Raw genomic sequence first — 18078 nt, forward strand, 5'->3', positions numbered from 1 at the left:
CATTAGTTTAAAAAAATCTTATTTTATTCTCCCTATCTTGCCTAGTTAAATAAAGGTTAAATAAAAATAAATAAAACAATGGGTGCACTGAATTAGAGCTCTGATCCCTGACCCGAGACAGTTATACATGGGGTTAGAGCCGGGTTGGGCCTGCTTTTCATCAATAACTAAGGCACGGGCAGGGCTCAGGTATCACTAAATTGATCACTAATATTTTGAAGCTCAGCCATTTGCTCGTGCTCTGCTGAGCAGTACAGTCATATCTGACTAGGATCATAACACGGTGTCAGAAATACTTCAACCTCATCAAATAAAAGAGAGATTATTTTAAAGAAAATAATTATGTTCCTTGAGTTTTTGGGATTCGGGCAGGGCCAGGCTTTAAATTCAGAAGAAGCAAATTGGGCCTGGGTAGGGCCTGAACGTTGCGGGCATGAGTAGGGCTCGGGCTTAAAATTCATGCCAATGCAGGGTGTCATGTAAAAATCTTCCCAGCGTGAAATAGTTTCCAATCGTTCTGATTGTGGCGTCATGTTGTAATATTTCTCACAGCGTGAAAATGTTCCCACAAACTCAGCCATCCACATAAAGCGATGCACGTGCAATTAATCAAGCTGGGAGAAATATTACAGTATGACCTCACAAACAACACAAATCAGAATGATTGGAAACTATTTCACACTGGGAAGATGTTTTACATGACACAGGGCTCTTAATTGAATACACATCAGGTCATCCATTCCTCTGAGGATCCACTGGCAAAGGTCAAAGGTCAAGGGTTAAAACAGGACTTAAGGAGAATAAAAAGCAGGATTCCATATTTAAACAGAGATTGAGGGAGAGAAAAAAGCCCAATTGTAGCCTTCTATTTTTAAAGTGGCCTGGCAGCTCTGAAGGATGTGTACTTTTCCTAGTTCCTTCCCCAAAATCAATGTGTTGTCACAGGGGACAATCAGAGGGCAGCTGTTGTGGCTAGCCTGACTGATTCATTACCCATGTTTCTGACGCCCAGATTCAAGACCAAGAAACAACCTGTTCACAAAACAGACAGAACACAAGCAAAGTTTTTTGGGGTCCGCGCAAACAGGATGAATAATCTAGCCTCATCACTCGGAAACAGACTAAAATGACAAGATCGGCGTTGCAAAGCAACACAACAGGATGCTGCCAAATCATTCTGAAACTCATGCAACAAACTTCAGACTGATGGGAAAACAGTTACAGGCAAGGTCACAGTCAAAATGCAAGCCAAGATCTACCGCTCAGATTTGGACTTAAACATTGACTTAAAAAACGTAAGCCAACATTAAACAAGTAAAAATAGTTATGTAGCATTTAGGTCTGTGCAGTAGGCTATAGGCCCAATACATTATATCACTGCAACTCATGTGAAACTCATGCACCGATTAATTTCGTTACTCCTATGACCAGAGAAATAGTCCTCGGTATTAAGACAAGCTGCTAATAATAACGCAAGCTTATGGGAACACTTGGATACAGTCATTCATTACAGCTTCAGTGCTGGTTGTAGAGTGAGTGGAAGTAGAGAGAATATGCATTTTATGGCTTATAAAAGTGTTGAAAAATATATTGACAGAGCAGACGTCATGATCTCCCCCCACACACACAAACAGACTGCAAGGAAATGACACACACACACACCATGCAAAGAAAACCCAGCCCCCAGAGTCCTGGCTAACTTTATCACAGCCTCCCGAGGTCAATAAAAATGAACAGATACGCTATAAATAACGAAGTCGTGAAAACCGATTGCTCAAACAGTAGTATTTTTGTCTTTCTTCACGCTGTAACATTTATATAGCCATCTGCCACCCCTTGGGGGGCAGCATGCACGTGCACATGTACACATTCACAGGTATCAGTGAAGAGACTGATGCCTAATTGTTGACAGGAGTGATTTGTGAGTCTCTTGCTTCTCTCTCCCTCCAATGCTGCTACAAGAGCTAAACTCTCTCTTTTTCTTCCTCTGTCCCTCCTCTTTCTCCTTCCTCTCTTTCCATCTCCTTCTCTCCACTTTATCTCTCTAGATCCTGCACGAGACAAGTGGTGGCAGTACATTCCTTGGGCTTGACGTCACTCTGGCTTGAACGTCCTTCTAACATTGTTTAAGTGATCTGCCAGTGGTCATTAATACAGAGGCTGAGGGAGAGAAGCCACACAAACAGAGTAGTGGGAAGGTGAGTAGGACTCGTGAGTAGGACTAGAGGACCAAAGGGTGAGGTTCTGGGGCTGGCAACAGGCTAGGAAGGGAGAGGGGAATTCAGGGCACCACGGCTGGAGAGAGTGGGAGAGAGGGGAGAGATGGATGCCTGAAGCCCTGACAGTGAGAGGCAGGAAGGGAGGGCAAACTGAGTAGTTCTGCAAACAGCATCGACCCTGAACTGTGATTTTTCTCTGTGAACTTGCTGATGAGTATATGTCGACAGGTGTGTGTTTGCGTATGAGTGGGTGTGTGTGCCAGCCAGGCGGCTCTAGGGGTGTTTGACCAACAGGACCAAGGCTGTAACAGACAGGTCATAGTCCCCAGCAGAACAAGGTCTACTCAGGTGACAGCCAGTCAGCGGTTGTTGTCACTTACTGGAAGTGGAGCCGCCACTGTCTGAAGAGCTGTGTGCTGCCACACCCAACATCAGCTATAGCCACACGTTGAGTATTGTGAGGTTTTATATACTGTGTAATAGTAAGCGCATGAGGGAGATGTTGCTCTGTGCGTGTGCATCTGTGTGCCCTCTATCCTTACCGTGTAGTGGGGACCCCGAGGGGCTGCTGGAGAGCCCGGGGATGGGGCTGCATCTCCCTCCTCCAGCCTGCTTGCTGTTCAGTTCATTCTCTATCTCCTCAAGCCCTGCACTCTTCTGGAAGCGAGACATGCGGTTGACCACGCGGGGGGACATGTGTGTGCGGGCGCAGGGCGCGCCACCATAGGGGTTGATGGGAAAGACGTGGGAGGTGCCACGCAGTGTGCTGATCACCACCCAGCGACTGTCCTGGCTGAAACAGATGTCCTGGACCTGGGGAAGGAGAGGCGGGGGGGAGGTGGAGAGAGAGAGGGAAGGTGGAGAGATAGCGTTTTAGATAGAGAATGCTGATCAGCTAGTCATACAGTGACAGTAACACAATGTATAAGTAGTAAGGCTGTTGACCATAGAGCAAAAAATTGCATTTCCCCATACAAAACCTTAACGTTCTCAAATAGATGTTGAAATGACCAGTGAACAGAAAATATAAGATGGGTTGTTAAGGGTTTGGTGGTAATGTATTTTTAAGCCTTTGGTAAAGACAGCCCAACAGTTTGTCTGTCTGCAGGAAGACAATGAAGATCTTTCTCTCAGTCTGTGGCCTCTAGAGCTACACACACAGCCTGCTCACAGAGGACACACTCCAGCAGATAGGTGTGTAGATGCTATATCAGACATGCTACAGAGACAAGAGACCGAGATAGAGAGACAGAGAGAGATGGAAAGCTGGAAAGAGGAAGACAGAGGTAGAGAGGGACAGACAGTATCCATCATCAGAAAAAAGATATGGTGTATATCTTCCACTGTGAGCGCTGTCTACCTGTGTGTTTCATCTGTGGCCTTGGCACAGGTTGGCTGGGTAATTGTCCTCAGCAATGACAGTTAATGAGGCATCCTGCACATACCAGACACAAACCAGTTCCTATAAAAAGCTAAGGATGGAGGGGTAGTTTCACCTGAGCTCTGCCTAGATGGGGAGGGGTTACATTCTTGATCTGGATAATATTGTCCTCTCCTCATATTTTGTAGGAGACAAACTCTCCAACAACAGTAGAAGTAGGGTGAAGTCTCTCAGACCAGAAGTGTGTATGGGTGAGATGAGCAGACTTGTTGTGGTAGAGAGGAGTCACAGTGGAGATGATGTCACACACAGACAGAAGTGTTCAAAGTGTCTCGTCTCTATCAGTAACACTGATAAGTCAGATTAGAGCTACTGTCACTTAGCAGGAACTACAATGGAATGACAGGAATCCTGAGAGAGAGATTATCTGCAAATACTTAAACTATTTGCACATATGACATTTGAAATGTCTTTAGTCTTCTGGAACTTTTATGAGTGTAATGTTTACTGTTCATTTTGATTGTTTATTTCCCTTTTGTTTATTATCTACTTCACTTGCTTTGTCATGTGTTGGTATATGTTGGCGGCAGGTAGGCTAGTGGTTAGAGCGTTGGACAAGTAACTGAAAGGTTGCAAGATTAAATCCCCAAGCCAACGAGGTAAAAATCTGTCGTTCTGCCCCTGAACAAGGCAGTTAACCCACTGTTCCTAGGCCGTCATTGAAAATAAGAATTTGTTCTTAACTGACTTGCCGTTAAATTAAAGGTAAAATAAAGTATATGTTTCCCATGCCAATAAAGCCCTGAAATTGAATGGAATTGAATTGTGAGAGAGAGAAAAGTTGGAAGGAACAACCCCCAAAAGAGGGGAAAAGTTGCAGAAAACAATGGAAAGCTAAAAACAAAACAGACACCCAGAGCAAGAAGAAAAGTGACCAGAAAAAAAACACCCTGACCTGCCTGGTCATTGAGTGTACTCCAGTTTAAACTAGTTTCAAACCTCCTAGCGCCCTATTACTGAGAAACGCTCCTGTTGCTATCAGAGCCATGCCTGTTTACCTGGGCTGACTCTGGGTCAGTGTTGGGAGTGTGTTTGGTGAGCGAGCCCAGCCCAGTCAGTCAGCCCAGCCAGATAAGAGCTGTGTCCACCCACCTGGCTACAGCACCATTATCACTTACGGCCTTGTTTGCTATGTAGGAGATAACCTCTGTGCCCAACAGCCTGCTCTCTCTCTCTCTGCTGCAATCTCTACAGTGTTTACAACAGCAGGATCAAAGCTAGTAACACACAGCCAGGCAGCAGGACCTGCCGTTATAAGTCACACATTAACCAGCCCATTACAATCATCTAGACGCCAAACCTGTGTGTGTGTGTGTGTGTGTGTGTGTGTGTGTGTGTGGAGGAGTTTGCGTGGGCGTGTGTATGTATGTGTGTTCGCGCGGAAGTTTCGAAGCAAAGCTTAGTGCTCTGGTCCAAACATGACACTAGCTGGACAGGCAGCTAGGACCCAAGCTCTCCACAGATAAATATTAGTTCTGCTAAAGCAAATAGAACATCACAAGTTACCAACTAAACACACTTCTGGCCCCGGAACGGCTGCTAAGCTAAACATATGAGAGTACATTAACAAGAGAAGAAATATCCATAGAAAGACTAAATGGGGCAAAAATACCAACAAAAATACAAGTATCCAACACACCAATAGACCTACATATGAAATAGTTTAACCTCCAAACTCCACTGAGCACCTGTGATACTGGAGTCATGGCCCGACTGGAGAGAACACACTAGGGTAACTAGTGTGGGGGACTAATCCTACAACTCGGATTGCCTGAAGTGCTGCTTCTGCTTCTGTGATTCTATATAACAGGCCTGCATGCTGAAGAGGGAGAATACAGGATGCTGCGACCCTTGACTTGGGTCCAATAAATCTCCTTACACGCCACTGAGACTGTCCATGTGTGCATGCGTGTGAGTGACGGAATGTGTGTGCGCCATAAGCGAGGCCTCAGCTGACATAGTGGCAGCAGCAGCGTGCCACAACTTCAGAGGGAGAGCTTAAAATGGTGGCCATTCCTCAAATGAGGCTCTGCACAACCTCACAATGCGATTAGTCGGGAAGAGGGGAGGAAAGTGTCATGTCAAAAGGGGCTCATCCCTCCTAACATCTCACGATATTAGATTTTCACCAGAGAGAGAGAGAGAAAGCACTGTTAGCTAGGGACAAGAAGAATAAATTGCAGCCGCCTTTATTGAATGAGGCATAGTGAATGTTGTTTGAAACTCGCCATGCCCTATTTGTCTTACAAATTGTCTCAGCTTTTGAAAATGTGTTTGCTTTGGACGGGGATGAATTGATTGGCTGGAAGGCTGTGATTCCACAGCTGTGAGGAATCTGGTGCTGCAGTCAAGTGAGAGGCAATGAGGCCTTGCTTGTTTCTAAATCATCCTTCACATCATTTACAGAGCTCCCTGGGTCACACCGCACCCTGTTCGGGTTCTTATCCACTCACACGCAAGCAAGCAAGCATGCATGCACACAAAACACTCAACTCACATCATCTAGCCTAATAGTGTTTTATCCTTTCTAACAATGTCATGAGGAAATTACGTTTGAGCTTTAGTGGTCACACACACGTGACTCGTTTCCAGAAACTAGGTGTAAATTGTTAAAATTACTAGCCTAGTTGGTTTAGAAAGGGAGAAAGCCAGGAACCTTCCCGCTAGCCATGATTGGCTGTGATAATGGATGGGCTGGACATGCCAAGAGATGACTTCGGATTGGTCTGCCATGTAGCATGCTTCTGCCTATAACATTGGGCTGCTCAGTATGTGTAGGTAATCCTTTCTAAGGCAGCGTTTTTGAAAGATATCATGAAGAACTGTGTTGCACTCCACAACGTTAGCTGGCTGGCTCGCTAGCTAACGTGTATGATCTGTGTAATAATATTATTCGTATCTCAGAGCCATTTGCATTGCAAGTTATAGCCTAACGTTGGCTAGCTAGGTAACATTGAACCTAGTTGGTTAGCTACCTGCAGATTCATGCAGGGTAGTAACGTTATGAGTTGGGATTATGGTTCATTGTTTACCTAGCTAGCTACATGTCTTAACGAAATACCCCACTATGCAAGTAACCATTTCACTGTACTGTTTACACCTTCTGTATCCTGTGCACTCTCACACTTAAGCTATTTTCTGTCATTCTGTAATTAGTGTGCCATTAACGTTTAAATAATTGTGTTTTGAGTTTATTTTCCTGTAATAATGAATAAAAATATGCTTAAGTAATATGATATGGTCATTATTTGAACTTCGGTTCTAGCTTGTTGGCTAGCTAGCTACCATTAAGTTAGCTAGCTAGCCAACAAGCTCGAACCGAACCAAAACATGGTTTAGAAAGATGCTTTCAGTTGCCTGGTACGCTAGATTGAGATATACTAAATACATTTTTCAATGAATGGGTTTGTTGGTGCTAAAACACACCAGTTATGCTATTTTGGACCACCAGGCTGTTGATGTCATGCATGTGAATCCTTAAAGTGATGGGTGAGGCTAAGACTTAAGAGGGTGTGAATGATGCTGAATGGGTGTAGACAAAGAAGAGCTTTCCACTAAGTGTACCAAAATATTCAAGGGCAATTTTCTGGAAAGTGGGGTAACAAGTTTAACAAACTCTGAGTCTCTACTTTTATCCAATCTAAAAAATAAAAAACATTTTACTACACAAGACCAAGTCTAGCCGGTCGGTCACATGCACACCGTTTCCCCTGTGCACTACTGGAACCAGTGAGGCTATGCTACAGATCTGTGTCTGATCAGAGCCATAAAAACTACTCTTCCTTTCAGCTGTACAGTCTGATGAAGCCCAGTGTTGTCTATTTGACAGTGTTTAGACACAACACAGGCAGACATACAGTACAGAGGATCAAAGGCTTGGTTTAGATGCTATTGCCAGAGCGCACTCAGTAAACAGCTAGGGGTGGATCTGTTCAGAAACCATCTCAATGTTAAATTACAAAAACGTTTATTATTTACAGGGGATAACTATGCCAAAATCAAACGATTTCAGAGCTGTCAGTGAGTGCATGATGAATATTAGGTGTGTATACACAGTAGGTGTGTGTGTGTTACCTTGGCCTCAGTCTCTCCGCGGTGCAGTGTGTATAGGTGGTGGACAGCACACTGGTTGGAGGCCCAGGGGTGTGTGAGGACATGGAACACATGGAAGTCATGGCCCAGGGTGTCTGCAGTCACCAGCAGCATACCTGGAGACAGAGCCACAACATGGACTTTAACACACACACACACACTGTAATACATAACCATTGGTAGAGCACTATTCTTCATATCCAATAGTTATTTCAGGAGGATTTAGTATATTGCGCATAACAGTTTAATTTCCAACAGTCATAAACCCAGTATGAAATATTTCAGAATATTATCCAGACCAGTACTGTACTGGCCAATACAGAGATTAAATGTTCTGTAGAAATCACATATTTATTAGTACGCATACAAAGCAATAGAATAGAAACCTTTCAGTCAAAAACTGGGCATATGTATTTAGTTGTTAATGAAACGTTTGAACCACGTAGAACCCGACAACTCCTTCAAAATGGGACATATACAATGGGGCAAAAAAAGTATTTAGTCAGCCACCAATTGTGCAAGTTCTCCCACTTAAAAAGATGAGAGAGGCCTGTAATTTTCATCATAGGTACACTTCAACTATGACAGACAAAATGAGGGAAAGAAATCCAGAAAATCACATTGTAAGAATTTTTATGAATTTATTTGCAAATTATGGTGGAAAATAAGTATTTGGTCAATAACAAAAGTTTCTCAATACTTTGTTATATACCCTTTGTTGGCAATGACAGAGGTCAAACGTTTTCTGTAAGTCTTCACACACTGTTGCTGGTATTTTGGCCCATTCCTCCATGTAGATCTCCTCTAGAGCAGTGATGTTTTGGGGCTGTTGCTGGGCAACACGGACTGGGCAACAACTCCCTCCAAATATTTTCTATGGGGTTGAGATCTGGAGACTGGCTAGGCCACTCCAGGACCTTGAAATGCTTCTTATGAAGCCACTCCTTCGTTGCCTGGGCGGTGTGTTTGGGATCATTGTCATGCTGAAAGACCCAGCCACGTTTCATCTTCAATGCCCTTGCTGATGGAAGGAGGTTTTCACTCAAAATCTCACGATACATGGCCCCATTCATTCCTTCCTTTACACGGATCAGTCGTCCTGGTCCCTTTGCAGAAAAACAGCCACAAAGCATGATGTTTCCACCACCATGCTTCACAGTAGGTATGGTGTTCTTTGGATGCAACTCAGTATTCTTTGTCCACCAAACACGACGAGTTGAGTTTTTACCAAAAAGTTTTATTTTGGTTTCATCTAACCATATGACATTCTCCCCATCTTCTTCTGGAACATCCAAATGCTCTCTAGCAAACTTCAGACGGGCCTGGACATGTACTGGCTTAAGCAGGGGACACGTCTGGCACTGCAGAATTTGAGTCCCTGGCGGCGTAGTGTGTTACTGATGGTAGGCTTTGTTACTTTGGTCTCAGCTCTCTGCAGGTCATTTACTAGGTCCCCCCGTGTGGTTCTGGGATTTTTGCTCACCGTTCTTGTGATCATTTTGACCCCACGGGGTGAGACCTTGCGTGGAGCCCCAGATCGAGGGAGATTATCAGTGGTCTTGTATGTCTTCCATTTCCTAATAATTTCTCCCACAGTTGATTTCTTCAAACCAAGCTGCTTACCTATTGCAGATTCAGTCTTCCCAGCCTGGTGCAGGTCTACAATTTTGTTTCTGGTGTCCTTTGACAGCTCATTGGTCTTGGCCATAGTGGAGTTTGGAGTGTGACTGTTTGAGGTGTCTTTTATACTGATAACAAATTCAAACAGGTGCCATTAATACAGGTAACAAGTGGAGGACAGAGGAGCTTCTTAAAGAAGAAGTTACACATCTGTGAGAGCCAGAAATCTTGCTTGTTTGCAGGTGACCAAATACTTATTTTCCACCATCATTTGCAAATTAAAACTCCTATAATGTAATTTTCTGGATTTCTTTTTCTCATTTTGTCTGTCATAGTTGAAGTGTACCTATGATGAAAATTACAGACCTCTCATCTTTTTAAGTGGGAGAACTTGCACAATTGGTGGCTGACTAAATTATTTTTTGCCCCACTGTACGTGCCACCATGCTGGTACAAACAAACAAACCACCCTATTAAAAATACAGACCAGATATCGTTGGTCACTGTTGGAAAACGCTTGCTTATACCCCACATTATAATTTGTTCTCCAGTCACAACCATAGCCTTATAACTATGTCTTTTTCGAGGGACTGGGAGGAGTGTGTGTCCGTGTCCTAACACACAACCACAGCCCAGTTCATGTGTAACCTCCGATGACAGGTCCATTCATTTCTAGACGTTTTATTTGAAGTTTGTCAAACTGCAGAAAGTATGTCTTTACTGTAAACAACACACTCAACAAACCACACCAGAACAAGTCCAGAACCCAGGCAGCACAGGACAGAGCCTTCACATTTCTACCAAAAACATAAAAGTGCAATAACTCAAAATGTTAGCCCTTCAGCAGAAACTAAAAAGTGTGTGATCTGAGAAATTGTGCTGAATGTTTTACTTCTAAGCCTCCAAATCCGAAGCCTCCCAACCATAATTCAACAGGAGAATAATTTGTGATTTTCCTTCGCTGGACATTTTCTGCGGAGGTTGAAATAAGTTTGTAATTAGTAGGCCGTCTTTATTGGGTGGTAAAAGAGGAGGATGGAAGGGGACGAGATTAAAATAATCCAGTGACAGATGCAAGAGGGATGAAGAAGAAAAAGGAGTGTCGACTAGATGCGCTCACACACACTGCTTTTAGACCTCACAGATTGCTTCCCAAATGGCATCCTATTTCCTATAAAGTGCCCAACTTTGACTAGGGCCCAGTGAATAGGGTGCCATTCAGGACGGAGCCAGTTTCCACCTTTGTCCAAAGGCAGCCATGTAATAGGGCAAGGTACAGAGGTGAGGAGAAGGGACACATTAACAGTGTTGGGAGTCGAAGAGAAGGGGTAAAGTGGGGGATATTGGAAGGAAAGAAAAAACAGAAAACCAGAGCAGGCAAGGCATTAGACGGTGGTTTAGCTATTTATGCTGTATCAAAACTAAAGACCAAACCAAACCTGGAAGCGCAGGGCCTTGGGTCTTAGCATAAACTAAACCCACGCCCCAAATGAGGTGCCAAGCCACAAGAACCCTTTGCGTCAACTGGGAATACATGGAAAAGAAGGGCCTTCTAATTATAGAGTCTGGAAACGGAAGTGAAGGGTGATTAGGAGTTAAGGCGCTGTGCTCTGTTTATCTGGGAGCTTCCTCTCTCCCTCACCCAGCCACCCTCTTCTCCCTCCTTTCTTCTTCTGCCTCCATGGCCCAAGCCGCCCAGCGCGTCACCCTCCCTCCCTCCCTCCCTGGCTGGCTCGCCACAGGCTTTGACAAATGAGGCTTGGAGAGGCTGGCCAGGACATGACTTCTTGCTGATGGTACACTCTGTACACTCGGCCGGTGTGGAAGCGCCCAGGGTTGGGGCTTTTGTGGCCTTGTTGAAATACAGGCCCTCGCCGAGAGGCGTCAGTCGGTTAGGCCGCGGGAAGCCCAAATTAAAAAGCAGTGTTCCTCGTCGGCGGTGTGAGAGCAGCCTGCTGCCGCTGGAAACCGGAATCTGTTGGAGCTCCGTCTGACACTCCTATTTATAAACACCTCAACCTCCCCATTCTCTGGGCATCAGTGTTATTTACAACATTCTGTATGAAAACGGGCTGCCTGTCCTGGCACACAAACACACAGCAACTGGTCGGAGAGAAACCTCTAACTTGCCATGTGTATGAGACGTGCGTCTGCGTGGAAGGGCGCTGCCTGGCTGCGAGTGAGCGCGTTATAAAAGAAGGACTGTTCCTCAAAACCTATCGTATTGTTTTGCTGCAGCCTTTCTGTCACGTCACAAAAAAGTAGAAACAGAAAACATCTGCTCAATCCCATTAATAGTACAAGGACGTTTCATTTCCAAAGTGGCTGGGGCTCTTTTTTCTGGACAAAAGCAGATGAGGAGAGAGACGGAGGGCAGTCAGTGATGAATTCTCCCACTTGGCAGCACAAAGGGCTGCAACAAAACTAGTTCCCTCTCTAATTAACAACACTTGGCTCCAGAACCTTTGAAAACAGGGAAATGTCAAATTATAACCATGTGGAGCTAGAAAATGTTAAGAAGAGAGAGGACACTGGGGAATCGGGTCTGGTCTGCTCTGTGTAGGAGATGAATACACTTCTGAGCAAATGAGCAAAACACTCAAATGAGAGAGTATGCATCATATGGAGTCTTTGTCTTCAGGGCTGGCTGTGGGGCTGGTTATGAGAGACGGCCAGGCAGTGTGTGTGTACGTGTGTGTGCATTTGTCTGTGTATGTGTGTATTTGTGTGTGACTAAGTATGTGTGTGGTGTGTCAGTTAATGACTGTGTATGGGTTTGTCAGTGTATGTGTGTACTGTGTGCCTGTGTGTGGCGGTTTCTCTCGGCTGCGTCCGTGCTGGGCTTTTCAAGGTGTTTATGATAGCGGTGGAAAACACACAGGGGCGCAGTTAAAACTAAAGTGGGCCCCGGCATGACAGACTGACATCAAAGCTGCACACTCAGACCAGACCGGCCAGAACTCACTGGGTCCTGAGGCCAGCCTCCCTACAGCCCTCCCTCCATTTCTGTCTCTACCTCTCCCTCACCGGCCCACATCAAGATAACCAGGATAGGGGGTGGAGGGGGATGGGAGGCTAATACTCACCCAAAGGGTCACCATGCGGTCAATAAGTTGTCAATGTTTTACAGGCGAAAAGTGAAATCTTCTGAAGCTTAACCTGTTCAATTCCATCATAGTCAATTGGGCCCTTTTTTAATGAACTCTTTCACTGAGCCTGTTGCTGTTCATGTTGTATTGAGTGGCACAGGGCTTGGCATCGTGACTGGGCTATGAATCACACTAAAGCTCGATGGAGGGATAGTGGCATGAAGGAAAAAAGGGATTGGCTGAGTGTCTCCAAATGAAACGCCGTCTCTGCCCTCCGTGACCACTGGGATGACCAGTGCAGATTCCATCAGGCTGACGGGAAAGGTGGAGGGAGGAACATGGTGAGAGAGCTGGCTCTCACCACCACCGGGAATGCCTTATAGTATTATGTAGTCGGGTAAGGAGCTTTATTTGTGTTGGGTACTAGGAAGGGGTATTGTCTGTGTTCCAAATGTACCCTATTCCTAACATAGTGCACTACGTTTGACCAGAGCCCAGGGAATGAAATTGGAAAAATATAATTTTGCAAAAGACTTGAGAGGGTATCGCCTGCAGAGTTTAAAGCTCTGACAGAAGATACTATTTGTTGACCATTGTGATGGTTTTTAATGTAGCTATTGTATAGTGCTCGTGTGGACTACTTCCTGCCGACCTCTTGCAAGGTCCCCCTGGCAAAAGGTTTCTAACCTCAAGGTTCCGTTCCTGGGTAAATAAAGGTAAAATAAATAGTGCACTATCCAGGCTGTATCACAACAGGCTGTGACTGGGAGTCCGTGTGTGACTGTGAGTCCGTGTGTGACTGGGAGGACGGAGCACGATTGGCCCAGCGTCGTCCAGGTTTGGCCGGGGTAGGCGTCATTGTAAATAATAATTTGTTCTTAACTGACTTGCCTAGTTAAATAAAGGTTTAATAAAAATAGGGAATAGGGTGCCATTTGAGATGCTCCCATAGAGCACAGAGTCGACCAGAGGAGATGAGACCAGAGCATGGCACAGTGCGACACTGCTGTGGCCGCTCTGACTTGGACTGGTTTCTCCAACACTCTTAACTCCATAAACCACATCCATAATCCAACCAATAGGCGGAGGAGGGAGGGAGAGATGGAAGGAGAAAGAGAGAGAGGAAAATAGTTATGGTTCATTTGATCTACAGTGGAGTGAAACAGAGGAGTGTGTTTCTTTCTGCTTCCCAGCCAGACCACCAGCGAGCTGTGCAGCTTTCCCTCTCTCTCAGAAAGATTGAAAATGGCTGACTAACCATCGCCAACAGGCTGCAATTAGCTTAATATTAAGATAGTTGACTCTTTCTTCCTGTTCTTTACAAGGTGAAACCTGCCACTTTCAAGTCACACCGACTCACAGAGGGAGGAGTGTGCCGCCTGCGGTCAAGTTCATGAAGCGTGGCGGGGGCAGAAGTGAGATGTTGGAGTTAGCCAGCGTACCAAATGGAACCTAACTCCCTATATAGTGCACTTCTTTTGACCATGATTTTGGTCAAAAGTAGTGCACTATGTAGGGAATAATGTGCTATTTGAGCCAAATACGTATACCGTCAGACCACTCTGTTCAACTAAAAGAACTCAAACTAGCGCCACAATTATGGAATGCTTGCCTATCACATATCACACTACTCCACAAATGAAGAGACGTTAGCGCCTTCTGTTAGTGTGCTGAATGCACTGCAAATTCAATCATTCTCAATCCATCGTCAGCGCATGGAACATTTACATCTCTGTACTTCCCTTCTCCAGCCTCAATGAAACGTTTGCACCTTCTTTCTACAACAAACACGAAACGTTCCTAAATCCATCATGACTAAACCTCACTTCATGGTTCATTAATAAGCCTATGGGCCCTGGTCTAAAGTGGTGCACTATATAGGGAATAGGGTGTCATTTGGGGGACACACTTATTATTTTAATCCTGCCTCTCTCATGGTTTGGGTCATAACAGGCAGACAGATAAAACACATTCTCCCAGCAGCTAAGAGCAGGCAATAACAGCAGCCTTTTGTTGTCATGTTAAAAGCCCCAAAGGAATTGGTCAGACTCTGCAGATAAAGATAGGGGGACTGTGGAGGGAGGGAAGGACAGAGTACTGATGAGAAGCTTTAATCAGTTTCTCTGCAAACAGACAGCAGGCTGTAATCTCTAACCTCCATTTAAATGTTGTCTTATTTCTCAGAGTGTTTCTGTTAACTAATGAATCCCCTCAAACATTCGCTACCGCAGATAAGGTGTCACGCTGGTCTGTAATGCCTGCCGGTGACGGAAGGGGGTTTGGAAGGAAGAGGCTCTTCGAACAACTTGTGTCTTTGTTTAATGGATCTTGTGAACACAGCACCAAATACAGTATGTCCACAAAGTGGATTTAAATTCTGTGAAACATAAAGCCCCAAATCAAATCAGAGTGGACAGATCAGAACCTCCCCACCACACTATAAAAAGTTCCACAGCGTTGCGTGTTGTTGTGTGTGTGGGTTGTGGATGACTCAACAGCAGAGCCTGAGGTGCCTGGACTGTGTGGGAGCGGGGTCTGAAGTCTCTACTGAGACCTTGAGCACGGTTGGTCTCTGGCCTAGCCAGCCCGCTCTCTTTTCCCCTCTCTCTTTTCCTCTCCATTTCTATTTCTCTCTTTCTTTTGCGCTTCCTCTCTCTGATCTCCTTGAGGTTTTATAGCCCAGGTCTGAGGCCCTGACTTGCCAAGACGGTTCAGATGCTTTTTACTACCTAGTATGGAAACACCATAAAAATAGCTGCAGTGGGCAGGCAGGCGAGCAGGCAGACAAGCAGGCAGGCGTGCAGGCGGACAGGCAGGCAGACAGGCGAGCAGGCGGACAGGCAGGCGAGCAGGCGGACAGGCAGGCAGACAGGCAGGCGAGCAGGCGGACAGGCAGGCGAGCAGGCAGGCGTGCAGGCGGACAGGCAGGCAGACAGGCGAGCAGGCGGACAGGCAGGCGAGCAGGCGGACAGGCAGGCGAGCAGGCGGACAGGCAGGCAGGCGGCTAGGCGGGCGGGCAGGCGGACGGGCAGGCGGACGGGCAGGCGGACGGGCAGGCGGACGGGCAGGCGGACGGGCAGGCGGACGGGCAGGCGGACGGGCAGGCGGACGGGCAGGCGGACGGGCAGGCGGACGGGCAGGCGGACGGGCAGGCGGACGGGCAGGCGGACGGGCAGGCGGACAGGCAGGCGGACAGGCAGGCGGACAGGCAGGCGGACAGGCAGCAGTGGTTTTACAGCGTCTTGGACAAACAGTAGGAGAGCGTCAGCGAGGTCGACGTCCAACTGGCCATACAGATGACTGCACTAAAGGGAGGTCGACGTCCAACTGGCCATACAGATGACTGCACTAAAGGGAGGTCGACGTTCAACTGGCCATACAGATGACTGCACTAAAAGGAGGTCGACGTCCAACTGGCCATACAGATGACTGCACTAAAGGCAGGTCGACGTCCAACTGGCCATACAGATGACTGCACTAAAGGGAGGTCGACGTCCAACTGGCCATACAGATGACTGCACTAAAGGGAGGTCGACGTCCAACTGGCCATACAGATGACTGCTCTAAAGGGAGGTCGACGTCCAACTGGCCATACAGATGACTGCACTAAAGGGAGGTCGACGTCCAACTGGCCATACAGATGGCTGCTCTAAAGGGAGGTCGACGTCCAACTGGCCATACAGATGACTGCACTAAAGGGAGGTCGACGTCCAACTGGCCATACAGATGACTGCACTAAAGGGAGGTCGACGTCCAACTGGCCATACAGATGACTGCACTAAAGGGAGGCCGAGGATAGGACTGTTGGCTCTGCAAATTTATCAAGCACTTAAGACTACACTGTACAATGTACTACACACTGTACACACACCATATACAAACACACACTGTACGCAAAAGCAGAGGACAATTAACTGTTACAGCTATGTATCCAATTTGTGTAGCCTTTCATTACAGGACTGTAGACGACCTCTTCAAAACAAGAGGCGTATGCAGCTACATTCTTCTTTTAAAAGCACAATAGGCTGGCTGCAGTTGGACAGACAGTAGACAGTCACAGTGGGAACATACAAAATCATTACCCTGGGAGATTTTAAGAGCTCAAAACAGAGGGAGGGATATAAAAGAGACAGAGGGAGCAATAAAGAGAAAGTGAGAGAGAGAGAGAAAGGAAGAGAATTACATTGATTATAACAGAGCTCGCTGGGGAAAATTCTATAGATCATCAGCTTTACATAATGCCATCACGACATAGAGCTCATGTAGCCAGGAGGACAGTGGCGCTATACTGAAGCCATGACTCCCTGGGCGTGGCATGGGTGGCATGGGTAGGTGCGTGTGTCAGGGCAGGAAAGGGCACTGACCCCCTCTGGGCTTAATCTTCTGTGATCGGTCCATGGTGGACGGACAGCCCTACTACTGGGTAAAACACACACACTCAAACACAGCTGCACATCTTGCTAAATGAGAGTGGTCAAAAAGGCGACAAAATAAAAAGCACCACTTCCCATAATGTGAAGATACAGCCACGAGGGGAGTGCTAATTGCTAGCTGTGTATAGACAACTCGTTGCAGGCTAAATGAGTGGGCTGGGGGTGTGGAGGCAGTCTCTGTGGGGTGTTTCCATCATGTTCAGCATATGTGGTGTGGGTTAGCTGGGTGTTGGGGTGAAGGCCTGACTCTCTCACACACATCAATGAGGTGTAAGGAGTTATGACACCACAGTGACTGTTCTTCATCATGACACACAGCTGCTTGGCACTTTCCATGTTTCTATTATCTATTCACTAGGCTATTCATTATGATGTGTTACTAAATATGGGCTGGGCTTTACTGGGCTACGCAGTGTGGCGGGAGATGAGTTCTAGCCTCATTTACCAAGGCTTAGTAGATATTTAAGAGGTGTGAGGTTAGTTAGGTGAGCCAATAAAGCTTGTAGTATAGTAACATTGTTTTTTTATTGACCAAGACGTGTGTGTGTGTCCCTTTAAGAGTTGTTGGGAGGTTGAGCTCCTGTAAATGAGCGAGCAACGCTGAACTAATCTTCCATGTAGGAACAGATTCCAAGATTCTTATCAGTGGCGTGATTGAGAGGAATTACAGACCGCGAGAGAAAGAGAGGGAGAGTGTCTCATGTCCCACCACCTAATCATACACTGCACACAGCCTTACTGACGCCATCACACTTTAATCAAACCACCCTCCACACACACTGTTTCACAGGCCCTATCGTTAAAACAGTCATGTCATTTTAACCTTGGGGATCTTGGCTAATAATCAAGTCAAGATGATGTGAAGTGCGAGGGGTGAGGTGGAGGAGAGGCGGGCTGTAGTGAAAGGGTGAAGGAGAGACGGGCTGTAGTGAAAGGGTGAAGGAGAGACGGGCTGTAAGTGAGAGGGTGAAGGAGAGACGGGCTGTAAGTGAGAGGGTGAAGGAGAGACGGGCTGTAAGTGAAAGGGTGAAGGAGAGACGGGCTGTAGTGAAAGGGTGAAGGAGAGACGGGCTGTAAGTGAAAGGGTGAAGGAGAGACGGGCTGTAGTGAAAGGGTGAAGGAGAGACGGGCTGTAGTGAAAGGGTGAAGGAGAGACGGGCTGTAGTGAAAGGGTGAAGGAGAGA

General features: G+C 46.3%; 1 protein-coding gene across 7 annotated transcripts in view; it reads right to left on the bottom strand.

Moving 5' to 3' along the window:
* The window catches only part of LOC135546378 (BCAS3 microtubule associated cell migration factor-like), a 363062-nt gene that overhangs the window by 290283 nt on the left and 54701 nt on the right, over positions 1–18078 (bottom strand). For all 7 annotated transcript variants that reach the window (XM_064974752.1, XM_064974747.1, XM_064974748.1 and 4 more), the window contains 2 exons: positions 7735–7868; positions 2762–3032 (listed from right to left, as the gene is read on the bottom strand). In XM_064974752.1, coding sequence (XP_064830824.1) covers positions 2762–3032; positions 7735–7868 — 405 coding nt within the window. The remainder of the gene's footprint in view (positions 1–2761; positions 3033–7734; positions 7869–18078) is intronic.

This window comes from Oncorhynchus masou, chromosome 9 (assembly GCF_036934945.1).
Source record: "Oncorhynchus masou masou isolate Uvic2021 chromosome 9, UVic_Omas_1.1, whole genome shotgun sequence".
NCBI classification, from domain to species: domain Eukaryota; kingdom Metazoa; phylum Chordata; class Actinopteri; order Salmoniformes; family Salmonidae; genus Oncorhynchus; species Oncorhynchus masou.